The following is a 25,896-nucleotide window of genomic DNA, read 5'->3' on the forward strand; positions in this document are numbered from 1 at the left end:
CAATAGAATTGTCGGTCCCTGATCACTCCAATCAGCAGAATGTGCCCTAGAGTGTAAGTGCCACAGAATGTATGACTCTTTTTTTTTAAATATGCGGCGATGGCCCTTACGGGGCTCTATATGTGAATTCACTGAGGAAATAAGCATAGAATAGAAATTTTTAACAATGTCTTGAGCAGTTCGGCGTATAGTTGGACTCCTGCCGATCCGAAACAAAATATTCTGGAGTCGCCTATCTGCTCTTGAATGGATAATCGTCGTATTTTCCAAAGGGCTATTAGCTGTCATACATTGACAGTCAATGGACTCCATGGCTTCAAAGTTTACGAAGATTAGCCGTCACGTTTATAAGACTTAAATAACTAACTGTTTACGGTTTTATTAAATGGTTATTCAGCTTATTAAACGATATGATATACAACTTTCTTTTCACCTTAAGAGTATGCATGCATCGCATTTATAAGACAGTGAACTTTATTTGAAAATACCATAGAATGAAATAATTTAGCCAGTGTTTTTATTTCAGTCTAAAGAAAACTTTTTTAAGATGTAATGCTAAATTTCATCAACAAAAAGAACATTACATGTATTAATGCTATAACTAGAATTAATGTTGTGCAAGAGTCAAAAACAAAAACAAAAAACACATAACAACCATAGAAGAAAATAACTTTATTAGCAGACATTATGTTAATGGTTTAGGCAACAACCTTAAAAGGGAAGCACACCTGATCGAAAAATCAAAAGCTAACTTAAAAAATCAACAACATAATTATATTGTATACATATGTAATCAAAATTTATAAATCAGTATTATATAGAATTATATTAGTATGATTTAAAGTAATAATGTATTTCTATTATTATTATTTCACATCACATTTCTATTACCGGACTAATGCTCAGGAGGTATTTCTACATACTTTACATTTTATTTCTGTTACAAAACGGTTTTGGTACGTGAGGGACGGGCTTTAGTTGGTCGTATGTTATGCAGGCCGCCATGTTGTAAATTTAAAAGAAAATAAGATTTCCGTGCCTTTTTTTTTCTGCTTTGGAAGGCCATAGTGTAAGTCTGGTGTTTTAATCCTTTACAATATGCATAATTGTTATTGTTTATACCAGGAAATAATGTCTCTGTTACTTAATAACATTTTGGCAGTTTCTTTCGCTTGGGGTTCGTCCCCTATATTTTTCGTACCAGATAGGTGATTTCTTACCTCGTCCCCTACACTTCGTACTCAAAATTTTTGATTCGTCCCAAGTCGTTTCGTACTTGCTTCTTGGAGTCCTTTAAACGTTTCTTAAACGAGTTATTTCAATTTTTTACTGTAAAACTTAGATTCGTCATTCAGTATAACTGTACTTGTGGGTCTATTTTTTACCTTAATGTCAGAATTGCTACAACTATGTTAGTAATTACTATATTTGGTTATTTGTGTAATCTAGTCTCACTGAAATGGTGTAAACTGTCTGTCCAGATTTATTTGGGTATTACTATGGAGATCTGTACAGCTCTAGGTCTTTTTTCTACTGTTTATTCATGCATTTTTATTTAATCTGGGTATATGTTAAGGAACATAAAACATGTATATTTTTACTAAGTGTACTTTCTTTGTTAATTTCAGCCTTTTACGTTCAGATCAACACGCTGTATACATTAACCAGCAATAAAGTATTCAAGCAAACAGTTCTCGCTTTTTGGTTGTGTAACAGTAAAAGGACTGGCGTTATCTTGAAGTAGACGCACTATCTGCACCGACATCATGGCTGAAGCTCCGGAGGGAAGAATAAGGTCCCTTTCTGAAAAGGCTCAAGAGAACTATGAAGAGAGAGTTAACAAGTACATGAAATCGCTAGACAGTGTTGCTGATAAGATGCAGAATTTAATTCAGCAGTCGCGATCAGAAGAATTAACCAATTCAGATGATTTGAAGTCACTGCACCTGAACATTTGTTTGATATCTGGGGAATACAGGGCCTTCTCAAGTGACTTTAATGTATTTTTAGAAAATACGCGAACAGAGCAAAGTTTAAAAATGCTCGCTGAGCAGCGCGAAAGAGACAGTGTGTGCGAACTTGCCATAAAGAGAGCGCTGGAAGAGTTAGATAAGAGAATTACAGATCTACAGCTAGATCGACAGTCGTTAGTTTCAGGGCGCAGTCGTAAAAGTTCAACATCCCAGTTAGCCACTCAAGCAAGAGCCAAGGCTAGTGCAGCCAGGGCGCGTATGACTTTAATAGACAAGGAAAAAGAGCTTAAAAGGCGTCAACTGGACATTGAAATCGAATTAAAGGCTTTGAAAGAAGAACAGATTTATGAAGAGGCCAAGGCCGAAGCTGTGGTATATGAAGATGCTGTGAGTCAGTGGGGCTCTGGTATGCAGGCTGGCAGCCTGCGTAATGCCCACATTGAGGCTGTTCCTGCACCGAACCTTTCACGAACGTTTGTTATGGAAACCAATCACCAAAGTGAGATGAGTACGGCTAGACAAAGTGCTCATGAAGCCGTGAACATTCTGCCGACAGGTGATTCCCGATATGTTCCACCAAGAAGGGAGGCTGTAAATGTGCATATCTCGAGTAATCCGGTAGACGTTCAGCCGCCAAGGAATCCAGATTTAGTCACCGGCCACATCCCGACTCAAGACAGTGTCGCACGCGAACGTACTCGTGAGTATGTGAACTCTCTACAGACAGAAAATTTATTAAATCCTAATGCCGATGAGTATGTGCCATGTGATCGTGAACTTAATGTTACTTCCGAGTTGTCGCGTTTCTTATTACGCAAGGATTTGCTGTTTTCGCGTTTAACTAAATATGATGACAAGGCAGAAAACTATTCAGTTTGGAAGACTACATTTAAAAGTGTTGTTGCAGAACTAAATGTAAATTCGAGAGAAGAGTTAGATCTGCTCGTAAAGTGGTTAGGACCTGACTCGGTTAAACACGCAATAAGTTATAGGACATCTAGTTCATCAGATCCAGCCCGTGGGGTTAGAAACCTTTGGGAACGCTTGGATGAGAGATATGGAGCGCCCGAGATGACAGAATCGTCATTGCAAAAGAAGCTTGAGAATTTTCCGCGTTTAGGACCTAAAGATTCAAAAAAGCTCTATGAATTGGCTGATATTTTACAAGAAATTCAGAATAACATGGCTGATCCTAAATATGCGGACTTGCTTTCATACTTTAACAGTTCGAGGGGTGTCATTCCCATTGTGAACAAGCTCCCTTACAATATGCAGGAAAAATGGACAACCCGTGCCGCGAAATACAAAGCAGACCGAAATGTGCCATTTCCACCTTTTTGTTATTTTGTGAATTTCGTTACAGAAATGAGCAAGGTTAAAAATGATCCAGGATTCATGTATGAGTCACAACAGAAAATCAGCACTGCGAAAAGAGTTTCATTAAAAACGGAGGTTTCAACAAATTCAGAGATTCAAAGTGGTAACTTTTGCACTTTCCACAATGTCGCGGGGCATACATTGAATTCCTGTCGTACATTTCAGAGTAAACCAATGACAGTACGCAAGAAGTTCATAAGGGATAAAGGTATTTGTTTTAGATGCTGCGAATACACCACTCACAAAGCCAGTAACTGTACCAAGAAAAGACAGTGTAACTTATGTAAAGGTCCTCATGCTTCAGCTTTACATTTAAAGGCACCCTCGAGTTCGAATGGCGGGGAGAAATCTGAGCATGATTATAAACCTGAAAGAAAGGAAAATGAGATCCATTCAGCTTGCGCTCAAGTATGTGGCAACATGAGTGGTGGTAAATCCTGTGCTAAGCTGGTATGCGTATATGTTTATCCCATGGGTGATCCAGAAAAGAAAGTGAAAATCTATGCGTTATTGGACGACCAAAGTAACAGATCTTTGGTTAAACCTGAGTTCTTTAACCTCTTTGATGGACAGTTTGAAGAGATCGCCTATTCTTTGTCTTCCTGTGTGGGCAAAATAGATACATATGGTCGCAGAGCTACGGGTTTCGTTGTCGAAAACCTGGATGGTACCAGTTCGCATGAGCTTCCACCCCTAACAGAATGCACCCAGATTCCAGACATTCGTGACGAAATACCCACTCCTGCCGTAGCAAGGGCACATTCACACTTGACTGACTTGGCTGATAGCTTACCTGAGTTAGATCGCGAGGCCCCTATATTGTTGCTTATTGGAAGAGATCTGGCTGAGGCACATCACGTCCTTAAACAAATAATCGGACCTAGACGTGGCCCCTTCGCCCAAGAATACAGTTTAGGATGGGTCATTATTGGAGAAAGTTGTCTGGGTGAAGTGCATGTTCCAGATAAAGTATGTTGCAATAAAACCTACATCGGTCATGACGGCAGAGGCTCCATTTTTCCACCTTGTCAGAGTAGGCTCTTTCTGAAGGAACGCCACGATGTCATGGCCTCTCAGGATGTCTTCGTTCGAACACCAGAAGATGACAAGTTCGGTCTGTCTGCAGAAGATGAAGAATTCCTCGGAATAATGAATAGAAGCTTCCAGAAGACTCCAAAGGGTTGGTCAGCCCCACTTCCTTTCCGTGATCCTAGGCCTAAACTGCCTAATAACAGAGACCAGGTTTTGAGACGAAGTCACTCTCTAAAGGCTTCATTGAGAAGAGACAGTGTGAAACAGGACCTTTTCGTTGAGTTCATGGGAAGAATTTTTGACAATGGTTATGCAGAGCTAGCCCCTCCTTTGCAGCTGAAGGAAGAATGTTGGTACCTTCCCATTTTCGGGGTTTATAATTCTAGAAAAGGACAGATTCGAGTGGTGTTTGATTCAGCTGCTCAACATCAGGGAATCTCATTAAACTCGGTGCTGATGCAAGGACCGAATTTGATGAATAGTCTCCTGGGGGTTCTGATGAGGTTCAGACGACATCCCGTTGCCGTCACTGCTGACATACAACAGATGTTCTTCCAGTTTCGTGTACACGAGGCGCACAGAAATTACCTAAGATTTATATGGTTCAAGAATAATGATCCAGAGCAAGAGCTAGTCGAGTACAGGATGTGCTCTCATGTCTTCGGCAACTCGCCATCTCCAGCCATTGCAGCATACGGCTTGAAGAAGACGGCAGCAGAGATGGAGCCAATTTTTGGATCAGACGTAAGAGAGTTTGTCGAGAAGGATTTCTATGTTGATGACGGGCTTTCATCGTACCCGGATGAGGCAACAGCAATAGATCTAGTAACACGCACTCAGAAGGCTCTAAAAGAAGGAGGTAACCTTCGTCTGCATAAAATTGCCTCTAACAGTGAAGGTGTAATGAAGGCATTCCCCAAAGAGGACTTAGCCAAAGAACTTCAAGATATCAAGATAGGCTCTGACACCTTGCCTACACAGAGAAGCTTGGGTATGAATTGGAATCTAGAAACAGACACCTTCACCTACACTGTATCAAAGGAGGAAAAACCAGTAACTCGGAGAGGCGTGCTGTCCACAGTGAACTCGCTTTTCGATCCCTTGGGATTCGTGGCACCTGTGGTAAACCAAGGGAGATTACTAATGCGAGAACTCATACATGAGACTTCAGACTGGGATCAGCCTCTTCCAGAAGCCAAACTCCAACAATGGAAAGATTGGAAAAAGTCACTGGCAGACCTAGAAAGACTTACTATCCCAAGAATGTATGTTGAAATATCCAACCCAGCCGGAAAACAAGAAATCCATATCTTTTCTGATGCCTCAGAAAAGGCGATTTCGGCAGTTGCCTATTACAGAGTGGCGAACGACAGTACGGGTGTACGAGTTGGTTTTATTCTGGGCAAATCAAAGGTTGCTCCTCGGTCGGGACATACTATTCCCCGTTTGGAGTTATGCGCCGCGGTTATGGCTGTCGAGATAGCAGAGACTGTATACGAGCAACTTGGCTTTCCGATTGAAGAAATGAAATTTTACACAGACAGTCGTGTGGTACTCGGTTACTTAAACAACAAGGTCCGACGCTTTTACATCTATGTGCAAAATCGCATTGCTCGAATTTTGAAGTCTACAACTAGAGAACAGTGGTACTATGTTGGTACAGACGACAATCCTGCTGATGAGGGTACACGTCCCATTCCGGCAGATCAGTTGCAGCAAAGCATGTGGCTGAAGGGGTGTGAACTTTTGAAGGCTCCAGAACTTCATCTCGGCTCGGTTAATCATGAACTACAGTCTCCAGATGAAGACAGAGACATAAGACCATTGGTAAAGTGCGTGAAAACAGTGACAGATCCTAGTCAGAGACTTGGACTCGATCGCTTTAAAGGTATAAACAAGTGGGACCTTCTGGTCAGAGTAATCGCTCTACTTAAAGGCAAAGCCGGACGTGCAAACATACAGGCGAAAGTAAGCAGAGCTGATCTGCTTAGAGAATCCGAAAGAATCCTTATCACAGAAGTTCAGAAAGAATCTTTCAGTAAAGAGCTAGAGTGTATTGCTTCAAATCAGAAACTGCCAAGGAACAGCGCTATTCAGGGACTAAATCCTATCATTGACGAACATGGACTGTTAAGAATCGGTGGCAGATTGAAAAATGCTAGCGAACTTAGCATAAGCGAGAAGAACCCAGTTATACTACCCAAATGTCATTTCGTGAGCAAACTGGTCGTGAGGTACTATCACGAATCGGTTAGACACCAAGGATGTAACTTCACAGAAGGTGCCATCAGATCTGGCGGATTTTGGATTATCGGTGTGAAGCGTTTAGTGCGTGGCATGATTCATGAATGTGTGAAATGTAGGAAGCTCCGTGGCAAAGCAGGATTTCAGTTCATGTCAGACCTACCAAAAGACAGACTTACTCCTGATGCTCCCTTTTCCTCAGTAGGAGTTGACGTGTTTGGGCCGTGGAATGTGACGGCTCGCCGCACTCGTGGTGGACTGTCTCACAGTAAACGCTGGGCCGTGTTGTATACCTGCCTGACTACGCGAGCCGTACATATCGAGCTTATAGAAGAACTCAGCTCGTCGTCTTTCATAAACGCGACACGTCGCTTCATCGCGATTAGAGGACCAGTACGTGTATTCCGTTCCGACAGGGGAACTAACTTTGTCGGGGCAACCGACTGCATGAAAATAGACGCTATCAACGTGGAGGACGAGACCACAAAGAAATTCTTTGATTCTCAACGCACAGTGTGGTTGTTCAATTCGCCTCACTCCTCCCATATGGGTGGAGTGTGGGAAAGGCTTATCAGCATCGTTCGGCGTATATTAGATTCCATGTTAGTGGACTTACGCGGAGATCTCACTCATGAAGTCTTAGCAACGTTCATGGCTGAAGTCTGTTCGATTATAAATTCGCGCCCCCTAGTGACACTGTCGGCTGATCCTGAATGTCCTACTGTGTTAAGCCCAGCAATGCTTCTTACACAGAAGCCAGCAGATGTAGGAACCTTTTTAAGTGAAACAAATTTGAGAGATATGTATAAAGCTCAGTGGCGTCGCGTGCAGTGTTTATCTAACATGTTCTGGAAGCGGTGGAAAGCAGAGTACCTTCAGAAACTTCAGCAGCGTAAAAAATGGACTGTTGTACAGAGAGAGCTTCGTGTTGGTGATGTCGTTTTATTGATCGAGGATGATTGTCAGAGGAACAATTGGCCGATGGGTGTCATCACTGAACTATATCCTAGTCAAGACGGTCATGTACGGAAAGTGATGGTTAAGGTTAATCGTACAGGTGACTCAGAACCGCGATCTTATGTGAGACCAGTAACCAAACTTATCACTCTTCTTGAGTGCGAGGACAAGATCAGTGTAAATTAGGTTTAATGTTAAAATGATAGGTCACTAAGGAACTGTATAAGTGTGCTTTAAGTACTCTTAAGTGACATAAAGATTTGGTGAATTACTCAGAATTCTGAAGTAGACTTAAGTACTGTTTGTCACTTATTGTTTGCTGTTTATAAGTTTTGAATCTTAGCATTATTTTCGATTTTGTTTGTTTCTGTAAGTTTACTGATTAAGTGGTATTTCATACCAGGCGGGGAGTGTTACAAAACGGTTTTTGGTACGTGAGGGACGGGCTTTAGTTGGTCGTATGTTATGCAGGCCGCCATGTTGTAAATTTAAAAGAAAATAAGATTTCCGTGCTTTTTTTTTCTGCTTTGGAAGGCCATAGTGTAAGTCTGGTGTTTTAATCCTTTACAATATGCATAATTGTTATTGTTTATACCAGGAAATAATGTCTCTGTTACTTAATAACATTTTGGCAGTTTCTTTCGCTTGGGGTTCGTCCCCTATATTTTTCGTACCAGATAGGTGATTTCTTACCTCGTCCCCTACACTTCGTACTCAAAATTTTTGATTCGTCCCAAGTCGTTTCGTACTTGCTTCTTGGAGTCCTTTAAACGTTTCTTAAACGAGTTATTTCAATTTTTTACTGTAAAACTTAGATTCGTCATTCAGTATAACTGTACTTGTGGGTCTATTTTTTACCTTAATGTCAGAATTGCTACAACTATGTTAGTAATTACTATATTTGGTTATTTGTGTAATCTAGTCTCACTGAAATGGTGTAAACTGTCTGTCCAGATTTATTTGGGTATTACTATGGAGATCTGTACAGCTCTAGGTCTTTTTTCTACTGTTTATTCATGCATTTTTATTTAATCTGGGTATATGTTAAGGAACATAAAACATGTATATTTTTACTAAGTGTACTTTCTTTGTTAATTTCAGCCTTTTACGTTCAGATCAACACGCTGTATACATTAACCAGCAATAAAGTATTCAAGCAAACAGTTCTCGCTTTTTGGTTGTGTAACAATTTCAGTGTTTTGTACAGAAACACCGCCTAGATTTCATTGAATATTTGGTTTTATTTTCATTTATAATCAATAATAGACTTAAGAAGGTAATTTATCAATACGAAAGTAAATGTGAAATTAATTTGCTTTTAAATCGTAACGGGGCGACAGAGCCTGCCTACATCCGCAGATGTGTTCATATGGCGGTTCACATGGAACCTTCAATGATACACTAGCGTGTAATTCCATGGTCCCCAGTTAAAAAAAAGCCTTAAATGAGAAAACAATGGGGAGAACTAAACAAACTTGAATTAAGAAAGGGGATCTGAGGTTATGGAGCCCGCATATCACAGGAACTGCCGAAAGACAAAACTAAAAAGCTGGCACGATATCCAAGGGGTGATTAGACAAACCCAAAGCGGGAATATTGGAACCACCCAGACCGAAATGTTCAAGCAGAAAAACTAAAGAGTACCAACAATACGACATAAAAGCCGTGCTGAACGATCTGAGAAGATCGAAATATAAGACACGGTTATCCGGTTAATACTTTCATCAGCTGGTAAAATGATATGGAAAAGACAATCTATATGTGTGCATTGCGACGTCAGCAGAACAGAACATTTTCAGTTGTACCAAACAAACAGTTTTAAATTATGTAACAGGTATCTATAAGTACAATAAAGTTAGTCTGCCAATTGTTAGTGAAATTAATTTAAAACATGAAGCCATAGTTAAAAAATTGCTGTTGTGAACGCGGGTTATGAATTTAGTTGCGCCGTAAGCATCACGTCAATGTGTTCACAACAGAACGACAAATTATATGTAGATTTACAATGAATAGCATGGTGTGGATAAGCACATTCTGCAAAAAAAGTTCCAAAGTATTTTATCCAAATGATCATTGTTTGCAACATAATTATGTACAGTCTAAAAATATGTATTGTATTCCTCTGGAATTCTATAGAGTGAACCAAATTCAGAATATATTTGACTTTCCGGATCCTCCTCTGGAAATGAACCCGACCCTCCGGAAAATCCACTGTCAATTGTCATGTTTCGTTCAGATTGCTTACATGCTTCCGGTGGGGAAGGATCGACCAACTTTGTCAAATCTACTATTGCGCATCTGATATCTAATAGTGAATTTTTCAATTCATCAAATAGTTTTTGTTGTTGCAGTTCCATGTCTGCAATACGTTTATTCTGCGCTGTTAGTTCTGTTTTGATTTCACTATGAAATGCAATTTCCTGCTCATTTAGTGATTGCATCTTCTCTCTGGTTTCACCAGCTGCGTGCTTCAGTTCTTGAATATCTTTTTGCTGAATAGCTTTTAGTTCTTTAACTGCAGATATATGCCTTTCAGTTTGTTCTTCGATATTCTGTACGTTTTTTCTAAGGTCAATAATTATTTTGCCCGTTTCAGTTGATAAGCCTGCATCATTTGTCTTGCCATGAGACTCATTATTATGGTGCATGACTACATGTCTGTTTCTGCTGCTGTATATTTTTTCGTAGTGGTGTTTTGAATGACTACACTTGCCTTTCTTAGGATCAGTTTCATCTGAAAATTTGAATGAGAAATGAGAAACATAAGAATTATTTTGCTCCAAATTAATTTGAATAACACTTAAAGGTAACTAACGTGATAAATAAAACTGGAAAAAGAACAGCACGTCAGATTTTGTTTAACTTTGAATATTTTTACTCGTAAGCATATGGTCCTTAATTAAAACGTGATGGCTGAAATAAGACTTTTTGTTATTCTTTTGTACACACGAAGAGCATTGTTTTACATACCGCTTTTAAGTGACGTTGAAGGTTCCTGGGAAAACTGTAGCAGCTTCGCAACGTCACTGAGCCCACATTCGTCCAATATCCCTGATAATCGTTTATCCCAATCGTGTGACCTTGTTGGAACAATGTTAAACATTTTGCAAGCAGCAGCTATAGGCCCGTGGTTCTTCTGTTCAGATTCAATGTCCTCCTTGTCCTTGTCATTAAGCAATTCAGCTGCATATAACTTATCTAAACTATCATCAAGATGGATGTTGTTTATCAGTTGCTGCGACATCAAAGACAGTATTTGTTTATTTTTTTCTTGATCGTTTTCTGTTTCCCCCTTGAGAAGTTTCACAATGAAATTGTAATCTGAAATTAAAAGGAAATCTTTATGAAACGGTCAGAATGTAAACAAATATTTTATCCAAAAAATCATATTAACATTTCCAAATGTACCGATACGTTACGACGTTGTTTTTTTTTAATACAGAGACATTATAATTATCATCGCTGCAGTAAATTAATCCTTCTATTTGATGGCATCTTTTGAAAACAAACTGTATAATAATGTGCATTACTTAGGAATGCTTACAGATTTTTATCTACCTGATCTTTCCAGAGCTTCTATAAGATTCTGCCATTTTCCTTGTTCATTTGAAGATTTTATGGATTCAATTAACATGTCCACAGCCCCTCGTCGCGATTCCCTGGACTTTTTTCCGATTTCTTCTTTCCTTAGGTCATCTGAAATGTAGACTTAGTATATAATCATGGGTATAGTATATTTTAAGAAAAATATCTTTATATGTCGCATTTCAATTAAATTAGCAACCTCGCTTAATCATCACATTTACTATCGTTCTTTTACTGCAAGATATGTACAGTATGTCGATTATCACAAATGCAAGCAAGCTTAAACAAACCCAAACCAAAATTGGACACTTTTTGGCAGCATTAACAAACTCACAAAAATAATAAAACATCAAGCGGAGAATTATGCCTAACGTTTACCCTTTGTATAGTTTACCAACGCAGTGACGACCGGTGTACATATTATAACATTAAATTGTAACCACCACTATCACTAATCTTAACTTTGATACCCCAGTTTTAGTTAGCTTAAATATAACGTCAGCATTACCAATACAGTGAAGATCTGGCAATATATCCTCAACACGAAGGTCACGTTGCAAAGTTCTTTTATAAACGTCAATCATGTACTCCATATTCTCTGCTCTGCATGCCATGCAGTTGAAGCAGAAATAATCTCCGGAACCATTATGATCACTGTTATTTGATGAAGCTGTGTACGCTGAATCCGCAATGGACCAGTTTGTAAGCTGGCTACTCCTTTGACAACAACCTCTCTAGGATATCAATAAAAGAAAAGCTGTTGTTAAAATCGCAACGTTGGGTGACTGGTTCTATCTTACAAACAAGAGAGTGGTGTCCACTGCGTTTCAAAGATCAGAAGAGCGTTTAATTATAAAACAAAAAAACATTAAGAGAAAATATTAAGGTAACTTTCACATTAGATTTGAATGCATATTAAACGTACTACATTCTTTTTATTTTCCTGTATGTATTAATCAGTAGTTGAAGAAAGAACAAGTTCAAATTAAGAGTTATTTCAAAGTTACTGTATATGACCTTAGAAATTAGTAAACAAAAGTCGAGTATTGGCAACGCGGATAAGAAACTCTTGGAAATTAGTAAAAAAAAGTCGAGTCTTGGCAACGCGGATAACAAACTCTTAGACATTAGTAAACAAAAGTTGAGCATTGGCAACGCGGATAAGAAACTCTTAGAAAATAGTAAAAAAAAGTTCAGTCTTGGCAACGCGGATAAGAAACTCTTAGACATTAGTAAACAAAAGTTAAGTATTGGCAACGCGGATAAGAATTCTGGCCAACGCTCATTATGTCATTCCCAGTGTCTTTCGATTAGGGAAAGCCCTCTCTTATACAGGCATCTATACACGATCCATATAATGATAATTACCAGAACCAAATGATTTTTAACGTAACAATACTGCACGAAATTAATGTGCATTGTATATGGATTTTATACTTACGGTAAAATATTCTGGGTTTTCGATGCTAAGTGCAAAACTTCCTTCGGTAGAATTTGTTCTGTAAGACTGTATTTTCAGAAATAAAATTATTTGTCACAGCAGCAAAGTTATTATCTCTTACTGTAAAATATCTATTTTAGCGTGTTTACATCCATTTAACGCCCAATTATTTGTGTTAATATGTATTTCCGCAAGTGAATTCTCTTACAAAAATATAATATTATACTTTAAATATGATATACTACCTCTGTGTGCAAGTATGTAGTTTTGTCTAACAGGTTAAGGTTTAGAACATTATTCATAATTATATGAGCCGTGCCATGGGAAAACCAACATAGCGGGTTTGCGACCAGCATGGATCCAGACCAGCCTGCGCATCCGCGCAGTCTGGTCAGGCTCCATGCTGTTCGCTTTTAAAGCCTATTGGAATTGGAGAAACTGTTAGCGAACAGCATGGAGCCTGACCAGACTGCGCGGATGCGCAGGCTGGTCTGGATCCATGCTGGTCGCACACCCACTATGTTGGTTTTCCCATGGCACGGCTCATATTACACTGAAGGTTTAATGTAGATTATCATCATTTAAGCACTTTATATAAGCTTTTATATTAGGAAAAGTAAGCTATGTTATTTACCCCTACATCGTTTGTGTTGCGAGATGGAGGAATGCTAGCATATACACCGTCGTCTTCGAACGGAACAGAAATCTGTAATAATAACAAAAAGTGAATTCAAACAGAAACTTAAATCTACATCTCTGTTTACATACTGAAAATGAAAACGAACAACTGGCAATTACTTGGCCCAGTAGTCCAGAGGTAACACGACTGTCTCAACATCCAGAGATATGGTGTTCAGACATTGGAAATTTCCAAGATGTTCTTGAGTGTCTCCACAGGGACTGGTTTTCCCGAGGACGATGAAAGAATGCTTCCCGCGTATCGATGTTCTACATTGGAACGTGAAAGAACCAGGCTGTCTATTCACAAACAATTACGCTACACTAGACAGACATGCCTAACCGAAACATTTTGGAATCTGCACTGGCTTTGCATATATAAATATAGGTCATATAGCAACTTTCCAGCTTTGGTGGTGGAGGAAGACCCAAGGTGCCCCTCCGTGCATTAATTCACTCACGGGCAGGCACCTGGGTAAAACCATCGAACCAGCTGGATCGCTTCCTCACATGAAGAATTAAACGCCCAAGGTGAGGCTCGATCCTACATTGGCGAGGGGCAAGTGATTCAAAGTCAGCGACCTTAACCATTCGGCCACGGAGGCATATAATATAGATCTTGCGAAAGTTCATAAGAACAATGCAAGTATCGCATGCCAGTGCGTGATATAATTCCACGTGACATCTTCGCCCACCTTTTAAGCTGGCATGTCGTCATACGACTGAAGCCGGTCGAATTAGACAAAAATACAAACAGTCCATGTAACGGTAATAAAATAATTACTTGGTTCTCATTGTGGTCTACTTCATGGCACTGACTTGCACCAGTATCCACTGCAACGTCACCATTTTCCGATTCTGTTGCGGGAACATTTGCGGCATCGTCTTTATCCATAGCAGCAGGTTCGTGCGTATAACAAGACTCTTGTTCTGTCCCAACGAGCCATTGAGTTGTAATATAACCACTGTTTGTGAGAACACTCTGAAAAACAGATTCTGAGTAATGTAGATGAAATTTGCAGCACTGAATTCCATTGAGGAGTTAAAAAGGTTTATACGAATACTGTCCTTAAAAAATGGAATAATTAATGTGTACACAGAAGGGACGTTTAGTTTGGTCATAAATATATGAAATATGAAGAAATCGTTGTGTTCAACAAAATCTTAAAAAGCTTTGAAAAGCATTTCTATCATTTTCTTTAATATCTAAATTTCCCTATACGGCTATCTCATTTGTAAATTTTCAGTAGCCTACAAGTAACTTTAAAATACACTTTATAAAACAAAGACGAAAACTGTTCACATATTATTACCTGCATTTCCAACGGCTGGTCATCGTCGTTCTTTTTGTAAAATGCTGGGCACGGTGTCTGAAACAAAAGCCATACATTTAAAGGAAATACTATTTAAGCATAAAAGTATTTACTCAGAAAGGTAAAATAATATATGAGGTACCTAGGACCTGTATGGATGTATATAATAAAAAGGACTCAGGAGCTTTAGCTAAGACTAACAATATTGTGATATTTAGTGTTAAAACAAATATATTATTTTTAAAACATGTTTTAGGAAACTCGAAACTTACTGGAATCGTACTGATAAAAATTTGCTTCATGATGTATTATTTGAGGTTTAATTAACCCTTACCCTGCTAAATTTCTATAATGAACTGGTCCATCTTTCAATTTTGACAGTACCATTAACTGTTAAAAGGGGTGCTTACCAAAAAGATACTGACTGAATGGCGAACAGTGCAGACCATGATCAGACTGCACGGATGTGCAGGCTGATCTTGTCTGCACTGGTCGCAAAAGCAGAATCACTTGCCGCCAGCAGGCTAAGGGTTAAATATGTGCGTTGTTAGAAAATATACATGTAATGCATCAACACAGAATGATTTTTTTCCAATATACTCACAGGAGGACACTGTTTTATGTCAGTGACCAAAATATTATCTGTCGGTTCCTTGCAAAGTCCATTATTGTCAACTTCCTGCGATAGTTCCGGACCCAAACCATCCACGGTATGTAGTGTTTCTTGTGGTGCTGGATGCTGGAATTAACGAAAACAAAAAAGCATACTGATTCCGCTCCATATTTATACTGCTTGTGTAACATTATCTTTTAAGGTATTCGGACCACAAATAAGCAAGTTCTATATAACTGTGCTATCAGATATTGATGCCTGGTACGCTCACATAATTTTGAAATCATCTGAAAGTGTATTGTCTATTTAAAAAGAAAATATAAATTACATGACAAAAATATGTTATGTATTTTTTTTTACTTATACTTTTCGATGATACTTTAACAGAAATCCAGCTATTACAGAGTAAATTTATCGTTTCGCAGTCAAAACAACATGTCTGTTGTGATTTGTGTATATAATTATGGTCATCTTATTTCCTAACTCTTGTTCATCAGACACAACTCTTTCAAAATGATACCAAAAATGTCATATATCTATAACTATTAGTGTACCTTTCTGGAAATGGTACCTTTCTTCTTGTAAGACGAATGCCGATTCCCCATTTCTGATCTGAAAATAAATCAATGGAATGTAACATTAATCAAAGGCCTGAATGGCCTGAGTCGGCTAATGATTGATGTACTGACAGTATAGTCTACCAGTTTCAGTTTGTTTTTAGTTTTTTTCTTAAAATTTCATAACACAGCTCGATATTTACCCAAAATATTATATCCGGATACGATTACACTTTTCTCCAGTTTGAACAATATATTTTACAAATTGTGATGATACGAAGACATTTAGCAGCAATTGGCAGTATCTGACATTGAAGTTTACGGTTAAATTACCTCTTATTTAAATCTTTTCATAAAAAAGTTGTTTCGTTTCGTGAAAGCAGCCAAACATAGACGATCTACTTTCGATTTCAAAAACTACAAGAAAATACAATTTAATGTTTCGCCGATTTGTTTATTTCTCGAAAAATAAGAATTAAAATCATTTTTAATATAAGTAGTAACTAAACAAACCAGTAAGAGCTTCTTCTTCCGATAATTTATCCGTTTACTGACTGCAAAATTCAACCCACGCAAAGTTTATAGAAATCATACGATGCGTGTTTACGTTCAATGTGAGAGAATTAAGGCTGATGGGCTGTGTTACCTAACGCATCCAGACGATTCAGATTTTGTTTTTAAAAAAGCATTGTGTGCGTTTCTGTAATTTTATATACGTTTTTATACGCTTAGAAATTATAAGACATGCGTATTTGCATTATTTCTATACGTAATTTACGCTAATACGCATCTTATCTGGAGCCCTGTGGAACTATTTTTGTCTTTCGCTGGATGTTACCCAAGCTTTGTAAGCCTGCGCAATTCTTAAAATGCACATTTATGCTTAATGAGTTACATTCGAGAATTGCACAATTACAAGTCATAAATATGACAGATTACATCGTATATTGGTCATAGCAAAGGGAATTGACACAACTTAACTTCATTCATGCAGTGAACTGTTTGAAGTTTGAGAAATCTAATGGAACTACATCCCTTCACTGTGTTATTTGGTACATTTAGAGAATCGTTGGATAGCAAGGACTCGTCAAAAGGCTTCAGCCTTTAGCCGACTCAAAAACTGTTTTTTTTTCAAAAATAATGTACTAATGACAAATGAGCCGCGCCATGAGAAAACCAACATAGTGCGTTTGCGACCAGCATGGATCCAGACCAGCCTGCGCATCCGCGCAGTCTGGTCAGGATCCATACTGTTCGCTTTCAAACCCTATTGCAATTAGACAAACCGTTAGCGAACAGCATGGATCCTGACCAGACTGCGCGGATGCACAGGCTGGTCTGGATCCATGCTGGCCGCAAACGCACTATGTTGGTTTTCTCATGGCGCGGCTCAAATGCGTATGATGAACGAGTTTAGCTGTTAAAGGACATAAAAAGCGAAATATCATTTCTGACATAAAACGTAAATATTATATTTTACGAAAGGTGCACAACTAGAAAAAAAACTATTTTCCCTACCTTCCTGAATACGAAATAAGAGTACTTTATGCAATCCATTGTAGCAGTAACCAATAAGAAAATAAAACAATTTACTTCCTTGTCCCTCAATGAAAACTTGAATTCAATTGGCGCCGGCTTACTTTATTGTCACCAAATCCAGTCCTATCTTTTGAATATTTGCGGTCGGACCTTAATGACCCAAGTACGAATATACCATTACGATGAATAGAACACACTTTTGAAAATTTGTAATCAAATGTGATTATCTCCTTATCAAATTATGAATTTTTAAGATCATAGCTTTGTGATAATCTAATCGCATGGAATTAGGATTATTATCTTTTGAACGATCAAACAGGATACAATCATAAACAGATAGATAGATAGATAGATAGATAGAACATTTGTTCAAAGTAAGGTAATACCGGTACAACAACTTTGCCAACTTTCAGTCACTATTAAGATATTATCAAAGCTGAAAATGGTACAAATGATACAGTCAAGAAACAAACTTATCGACTGTAGAAATCAAAGTTTCTTACAACAATAATGACATTTCAGTATTAGTTCCGAGGCAGGACTAAATAAAAGATTAATTTCACATGGGTTCGTCCGCTTTGTACTAATCTGGTAGGTGTTAACTGAGTACAATCTATATATATTTCAGTCCATTCAGTATCTATATAAAAGAATTCCGCCAAAGCCGGTGCTAGGGGCATGAACGGTGTTGCACTTTCCATTACCTCTCATGAACAGACTCCATCAAACCGAACCTGCTACTATCTTTTTGGTTGCATTCTATACTTCTATGCTTCCAAAGGACTTTTTCTTTCAGCTTTTATTGATTGTCAGTAGTATTGATTGATCTATTAGGACATAGATGTCCTACTAGATGGCAACAATGTTCAAGCTAGTAAAATGTATTCTCCCTGAATAGAGAATGGTTTTTGTTATACAGTAATTTAATAGAATGTACAATTCAGTTAATTAGGAATTAAGCTCTGTGCCTCACATTGCTTGCCCATCCAAAATGGAGTTACTTAAACATAAATATAAATTTGAAAAACGTACTTTGCCTTAAGAAAAATATCAATCAATAATATTGTGTTATGTTTGTTAAAGATTTTGCGTTCAGCAGAAATGTATTACAAATGGAAGCTTGTAAAATTTAATTTCTTCCTTCCATATTTGCCTATCTTGGTTGACAAACATGATTTACGAAGCTACACGCACGTTTAGAAATATTTGAATATCTATCCAAGGGGGATGTGAACCTAGAAATTATATTGAAATATAAGAAATACTCTATTTTAATATCAAAATTTGTTTATAACAAAATTTTATTAAAACGATTAAAAAGTAATAGTGTTGATATGTATCTTTCTATTTCCTAAATAAATACGAAAAGTGAGAAAAAATGTCACAAAATGACTTTTTTATCATTTTATTGTACAACCAGTTTGAATCGGGTCACACATTTTGAACCACAAAATGTGTGGAATGTTTAACACCTTTTGATAACTTGAATAGTATTTGCAATGCAAATCTATAAATTACCTGTATATCATATGTATTAAATATGTAGTACATTGGTAATGCATAAAATTGTATCTTACAACTCATATGTTTTACAATAGCTATGTACATTATTCTATTTGTGTAATATGTCTGTTATATGTCTTTTCTGTACGTGTATGAGATATAAATGTGGATTCTTAAATTATTGCCTCTCACTTGTGTTGTTGTTATTAATCCTGATTCCTCGTTCTTTGGAATTTTTAAGTTCATTCAATGTAATTTTATTACAGAGTTCCGCTAAAACGGGTGCCGGGGAGGAGGGCGTATATTTAGTAAAGTTAAGTACATTTGATGAGGATTTTATACATTTGAAGTAAATATCTAAAGATAAAAATATTTACTGAAAGGTGACCATTGGATATCATGAATATTTCCAATAATTTATCCGCTTTTGAAAATATAAATTTATGTATATGTTCAGTTTATATGACACTTTGGTATATGTTTAGTTTATATGAAACTTTGATGCCGCATTATTAGAAAAACTTGTGGTTCCTAGAATATGTGTTATCCTGTTTCACTGATTTTATAAGCTTGATAAAAAAATAAGAAGAAAATTAGGAAGTGCTAGCATAATAATATATACAGTGTATTATTACATTTATTTATGTAAATCGGCGGTCCATAGTTTGTACCGTTCAAATTCAATTCAAATTTATTGAGGCATAAGATAAAAAAAAATGCATTATATAAAACTTATTCAATAAAAGTACACTATAGATTTAAATGCTTGGACTGGAATATTATAATCATCTTAAAATAGATATGCTAATTAGTACATGAAAGATTACGTAAAGTATATTTTATGATTTATTAAATAGAAAGGGACCCAATTAAGTATATATAATTTTCAATCATTATCTTCACAATTGAAATGTGTGATCATTACAAATTAATTGGTAAGAAATTCGTGTATAAGTAAAACACATAATGTTATCTAAAAAACTTATGTCCTGAATATTATCACAGTAATGATTTCAATATCTAAAATTAAAACAGAAGAAAATACAGATATTTATCTTCAGGAATGTCTCAGTACAAAATAGTATCAGAAGTTTCTCTTAGACGTGCACACTTGAATAAATGTTTCTTCACTTCCTGTTTAAAGCTATGCTTATTTGTTTTCGCCTTAATAAACTCGGGAAGATTATTCCAATCTTTAATTGCGTTGAAATAAAAAGTATCATCACCAAAACTTTTGACTTTTGGAACAACAACGTTAAGTTTACTAAATCTGGTGCGGTTGTGAATTGATGAAACGTTGCAAAAATTTTGATTAAGATATTGTATAGCAATGCCGTGAAAACTATTATAAACATGATTCGGTCGTGATTGTTTAACCCTATCATCGACCCTTAAGAGTTTGACTTCTTCAAACATATCACACCTAGTACTGGTCCAGGATGGTATATTAAGGATGAATCGGATAGCCTTGTTCTGGGTTACTTGTAATCGGCTTTTTAGAGATTTAGTGAGACCAGCATACCAGGCCGAACAAGAGTAGTCAAACTGACACTGTATAAATGCACTTGTCAACGTTGTCTTTGTTTGAATACTGAAATTATAAAAATTTTACTCGTGCAATGATCTTACTAACTATTGAGTCTACTATCTGCCCACCATTTAAAAACTCCGGTCTATAGTTCAATACTACATTTTGCTTGGCTAAAGTCAAATCTGAATGAAAAAAGTGAAAATTTATTCCTGATATTATGTAATAATATTAGGTTAGTTAACATTGTTCTGTACAATACGGAGATATATTTGGACGAGTACCCAGCTGAGAAAACCATATTGGACGAGCCGCTAGTGTGGAGTCCAATATGGTTTTTCCAGCTGGGTACTCGTCCAAATATATCTCGTATTGTACAGTACAATGTTAAATAACCTTTTTATTCTATATCTATTTTATTTTAGTTTATATTAAAATTATTATGATTATAATGATTCACTGAATCTGCCTTTTCTGTATTTTAAGAAGCATAATCAAACTCTGTACATATCCTATAGCGGCTACTTCACCCGATTTATATTCGGAACATTTTCACGCGTTTCGGGCTTCATGGGACTGCTGAACTGTCTAAATACGGAAAAAATACAGTTTTTTTGTACGCACGTGCGTCCAATATGATAATTTATTACATACTCGTTTCTATTCCCCGTTAAGTTACACTGTTACCGAAAACGTCAATATTTTTCCATACACTGACGCCTGAATTTCATATCAGGTGCGTGACGTAATTCAGTGTGTGTTGTTGCACTATTTTTCCTATTTAGTTCAGTATTGTCAATTCTATTCAGGCTATTGCACATATTTATGATATTTACATAATATTTATACGTGTAGATGCGTATGTAATAAAAAGGTTATTATCTTTGCATCGGGAAATATGCACTCGTTCTTCAGCGGAAGAATATTGCGCTCCTAAAGTCGCGCAATATTTCCGCTGAAGAACTCGTGCATATTTCCGGATACAAAGCTAATAACCTATAAATATTGTACGGTCACGTGTTGCAAATAAACGTTTACGACTGGATAAATAAAATAGATATAGAATAATAAAACACTTATTGTATAGCTTGCCGACCAATAGTCAAAATTATTTCCCCTGGGTCCTTCGGATCTTGGACAATAGTGTTGACTCTTAAACGGCAAGCCATTTAATAATTGTATGCTATGAAACTGAAACGAAAGAAAGAAACATTTTATAGAATTGTTCACTCGTCATTTCGTATGTATATTATGCTTTTTCTTGTATTTGCAAGTCGCTTAACATTCAAAATTGTTACTCTGACAATGCGCGTCATAAAATTCTCCACGTTGTCTCCTTATGTCAAACTTGAGAGGCACAAACAGGCTGCTTAATAATGGTAGTTGTAAAACTAAAGGTCAATTTAGGATGTTAACTGACTCGCTACTGAAGGAAAGTGGCTGTTTAGGTGACCGCAAAGGGATGTTCAACTATAATCATAAATAATATACGTAAGAGAGTATATGATTATCTTGATTATTCGTTAAAAAATAAACAAATTACATAAACTACACGAAAAACAATAGAATAATAATCAACATTTAGAATAATATAAATTTAATAAATGTATTACCTGATTTGGATGCAATTAAACTTTCAATATTCACTTATTTCTAGGACGTAAATTAATTTATCCCAGTAAAAGCGCACGGTTTCGATAGGGAATTCCCCAGTGTTGAAAACACTATTTACCCGATTGGTCGTTTAAACCAAATAAAACCTCTCAAGCGGATTTGAAGAATATACGTTTTACATTTATACGGGTAAGTGCAATTACGATAATCATATTACCAAATCCTTACAACACCAGTATTAACTATAAATACACGAGACAGGGTCGCGTTATAAACATTTTCATAGACGGCATTGTGATGATATAAAAGAAGTGTAATTTTACACCAATATTAAATATAAAAGCAAAATAGAATAAAATTAAAGCAATAATAGTGTATCACGTTCAATATTTTTAAAGCTATACCGGACAAAACAGCAAACCCGGCATTAGTTCATTTGACAGTAATTCAAAAATTACTGAACGTACAATTTTGAAATTTAGTCTTCTCTTTAAACAATATGCTGTTGAAAAGTTTTCACAATTTCAACAAAATCAATTTATGCTATCATATAAAATCGCTCATTTTACGACTTCAGCCCTTCTTTGAAAAGTCACAAAAATACACTTAAACATCAACTAAAACTTACAAACTAGCGGAAAACGTTACGATGGTAGAAAAAGACAACACAAACAGACTAATGGAGTTGTCATGTCCTATCGTAAAAAAGCATTTAATAAGTTTTTGAAATTTAAAAATTAATTTTCCTAGTACAAAAAAAATTTACACTTCCTTATGTTTATAATTTGTATGTATTCGTTTTCTAAAAACACACCTTTCATTTGTATTTTTGCGACTTTTTAAAAGCGGCTTTTGTAGTAAAATAAATAAAAATATACATTTGCGTAATTTAATACTATGTTAATATTAACAGGTCGATCTAACTGTCCCCATAATTTAAGAAATGTACTTTAAGTAATTTTAAAACTATTTGCAAAATAGCAAATGGAGCTTAGCCGTTTGGATCAGTATATTTTAAAATCTTAACTTACAACAAACAGCAAAATAGTAAATGTATCTTAGAACCAAATTTATATATTAGGTTAAGAATTTTTAAACAGTAGCACCAAAAGACAAATTATGCATGGAATGCGAACAAACAAGATAACAGCATACTTTGTTTGACTGAAACTTTTCATAAGAGGTTATGAAACGTGCAACATCACTCAAGCAACTTGACAGCAGCTTTAGCGGAACTTCTTCAACATAGAGATTGCATGAATTTCATGATACCAAGGGACAAGAAAAACATGAGTCGAAGTAAGTGTCGGATACTTTTAACGGCGGGTGTAATGAAGTATTTCGACCCCCATAGAATAACGACTCCCCGGTCATTATTCTATAGAAAATGTGACTCCTTTCCTGTAAAATATTGACTCCCCTTATAAAAAACTGACTCCTTTTGAAAACTCTATAGAATAACGACCCCCCGGTCATTATTCTATAGAAAAACTGACCCCTCCAAGTAAAATACTGACTCCCTAAAGATGACTCCCTTCGAATCTCATAGAATAACGACCCCGGTTATTATTCTATAGAAAAAGTGACTCCTTCCATGTAAAATACTCACTGCCGAAATTACTACATTCGAACTCTCATACAATATCGATTCCCGGACATTATTCTATTTAAAAAAGTTACTCTTTCCGTGTAAAACACCGGCTCCTAAAAAGACTTTCGACGATAATATCTATTAAAAAGTGATCCCCACCAAACCTAACGGACAATTTTACTAGATCTACAACTCTAATACCCTCCATTGCCAATGGTTAACATTTTGATTGTACTACTACTACTGGTGCCGCTACTTCTATTGCTATTACTACATGTACTTCTTCTTCTTCTACTACTACTACTACTACTACAACTACTTCTACTACTACTACTACAACTGCTACTACTGATACTATTATACCTGCTTCCACTAATACGTCTTGTACATCTACCTCTTCTTCTCCTGCTGCTGTTGTTGCTGTCACTTATTCCTCTGCTACTGCTGCTGCTGCTGTAACTGCCACTACCACTGCCACTACCACTGCCACTACTACTACTACTACTTTCTATTGTTGCCGCTACCGTACTTTACTGCCACTGCTAAGTATTGCAACTTCTTTTAATACTAAATTCTATGCTAGCAGTTTCTTGTGCAGTTTTCTTCTGAAGAATTACTTCATACCGAAGTTTGCAGGGATTATTGACACTGGTGTGTTTTGTGAACGTATTGTGAATTGTTATTTTCCTGAAAAAATGTATACACCAAGATACAGCGTCTAGAAATAGAATCCCTTTTCCCGTTGCGGAATGCTCTGATTTCTGTGTCAAGTGATGGTATCTTGGGCTAATGGTCAAAAGGAAAGACGGACGGACGGACAAGGGCAAATCTATATTCCCCCCTCCCCCGAGTGGGGGCATAAAATGCAGCAATTTGGCCTTAGATACATGACTAAAGTATCACTAAATTTGACCAAATGACCGGGGGTCGTTTTATTATGGGAGTCAATATTCTTCGTGAGGTCAGTTTACTTCACGTGGGGGAGTCATAGTACTATGATCTGGAGGTCATAATACTATGACCGGGGGTCACTTTTCTATAGAATAAATACCGGGGGGTCATTATTCTATGGGGGTCGAAATACTTCATTACACCGGCACACGGCACTAGAAGGCTAGTGTTTTAACAGTTAATAAGATACCTTGGTGGCATAGATTGCAATCAAGCCTTGATTAAATTTGTTTATTTTACTGCCACACCCCGTTTTTGAAAAGTCTGTTTTAAAAAAACGGACACAATTTATATACAATACAATTTAAATACTATTTAGACGAATACAGAAACGTAGACTTTTATTTTTCGTGAGAAAAAAAATGGTTAAGTATTCTACAATATCAAACTTAGCGGCCTTTTTCGGTCGGGTACAACAGCAACGTTATTTTATTTTGTTGTCATTTTCTTCCTTCGTAACGTTTATCGTTTTTTTGTAAATTTTAAATAGTTGAGTGTAATTATGTGGTTTTACAAAAAATGCATTGAAGTCGTAAAATGGGTAAATTTATATGAAATGTTTGTTTGAAATTGTTGCAGTTTTAAAATGTTATTTCTAAGCGCACGCTAAGTTTCAAGGACGTTCATTCAGTAATTTTTAAGTCGTAGGCAAAATATTAAATTGCGGGAGAGCTGTTTAGTTCAGTATATAGCAATAAATTCCACGACTGCTTAGGCCTACTGGATATATTATTTCTCAATTAATAATGGTACATAGTGGATATTACATGAGTGTCTTTTCATATTAAATATTAAACTCGTTGAATAAAAATAATAAAATGCTCGGCAGAGCCTCGCATTTTATCAATTTTAGTCAACGAGTTTAATAAATTCCATATGGAAAGTCACAAATGTAATGTTCTTTTTATCACGTGTAAGCTTTCCAAGCTGAAACATCAAAAGTTCTTATTTTTTACCTATAATAGACCAAGTAAATTCGTCCAACGTCTCCTATACTTAAAATGATGTCAACGTCAAAGCTTTATTACACGAGTGTATTATAAAAAAAATTATGTAATGGCTTTATTTCACTTCCACGACTTCAGACATGTGATAAAAATAAATAAATCATACAAAAATTGTAATAATTATAATGATAATTAACACCAAACAAAATAAGAACACTGATTATAATGATATTGAATGTATGCAAATATAAAATTATTAGTAATAATATAATATGTCTAATAATAAAAATGATGATGATGATAATAATAATAATAATAATAATGTGACTGCAACGAATGTATTTTCAAAAACAGTATCGGGAATAATATATTCTTTAGATCAAACAACAGGTCCAAAAATATTTATGTAAACTTAAAGTTACAATTTTCATTTACATGTTAAGTATAAGAGTT

At 36.3% G+C, this 25,896-nt stretch overlaps 2 protein-coding genes across 3 annotated transcripts; one reads left to right on the forward strand and one right to left on the reverse strand.

Annotated features, from left to right (window-relative positions):
• Positions 1-984: 984 nt before the first annotated feature.
• On the forward strand, positions 985-8,824 carry LOC128547190 (uncharacterized). Of its 2 annotated transcripts, XR_008366365.1 has the most exons (3): positions 985-1,069; positions 1,629-8,125; positions 8,685-8,824. XR_008366365.1 is itself a non-coding variant. In XM_053519037.1 (2 exons), the coding sequence occupies exon 2, from the start codon at positions 1,767-1,769 to the stop codon at positions 7,767-7,769; it is 6,003 nt and encodes a 2,000-aa protein (XP_053375012.1). In that variant the 5' UTR covers positions 985-1,069; positions 1,629-1,766; the 3' UTR covers positions 7,770-8,425. The 2 variants fall into 2 exon arrangements, 1 of the variants encoding a protein (XP_053375012.1); XM_053519037.1 differs by lacking the exon at positions 8,685-8,824 and having other exon boundaries at positions 1,629-8,425.
• On the reverse strand, positions 8,579-22,109 carry LOC123534423 (uncharacterized). The gene is made up of 11 exons (XM_045316664.2): positions 21,954-22,109; positions 15,768-15,825; positions 15,205-15,339; positions 14,601-14,657; positions 14,072-14,269; positions 13,244-13,315; positions 12,610-12,675; positions 11,677-11,902; positions 11,142-11,279; positions 10,554-10,904; positions 8,579-10,317 (listed from the first exon to the last, which is right to left on the reverse strand). Exons 2-11 carry the CDS (start codon positions 15,816-15,818, stop codon positions 9,683-9,685), a joined length of 1,929 nt encoding a protein of 642 aa, XP_045172599.2. The 5' UTR covers positions 15,819-15,825; positions 21,954-22,109; the 3' UTR covers positions 8,579-9,682.
• Positions 22,110-25,896: the final 3,787 nt, after the last annotated feature.

Source organism: Mercenaria mercenaria, chromosome 12, assembly GCF_021730395.1.
Source record: "Mercenaria mercenaria strain notata chromosome 12, MADL_Memer_1, whole genome shotgun sequence".
Classification (NCBI taxonomy): Eukaryota; Metazoa; Mollusca; class Bivalvia; order Venerida; family Veneridae; genus Mercenaria; species Mercenaria mercenaria.

Excerpts from the sequence above, each read along its gene's own strand:
- LOC128547190 (XM_053519037.1), top strand. The coding sequence starts at position 1,767 with ATGGCTGAAGCTCCGGAGGGAAGAATAAGGTCCCTTTCTGAAAAGGCT.
- LOC123534423 (XM_045316664.2), bottom strand. The coding sequence starts at position 15,818 with ATGGGGAATCGGCATTCGTCTTACAAGAAGAAAGGTACCATTTCCAGA. Across the intron at positions 15,340-15,767 it reads AAGGTACCATTTCCAGAAAG|CATCCAGCACCACAAGAAAC; the intron begins GTACACTAATAG and ends CGTTAATTCCAG. Across the intron at positions 10,318-10,553 it reads TTCAACGTCACTTAAAAGCG|ATGAAACTGATCCTAAGAAA; the intron begins GTATGTAAAACA and ends TCAAATTTTCAG.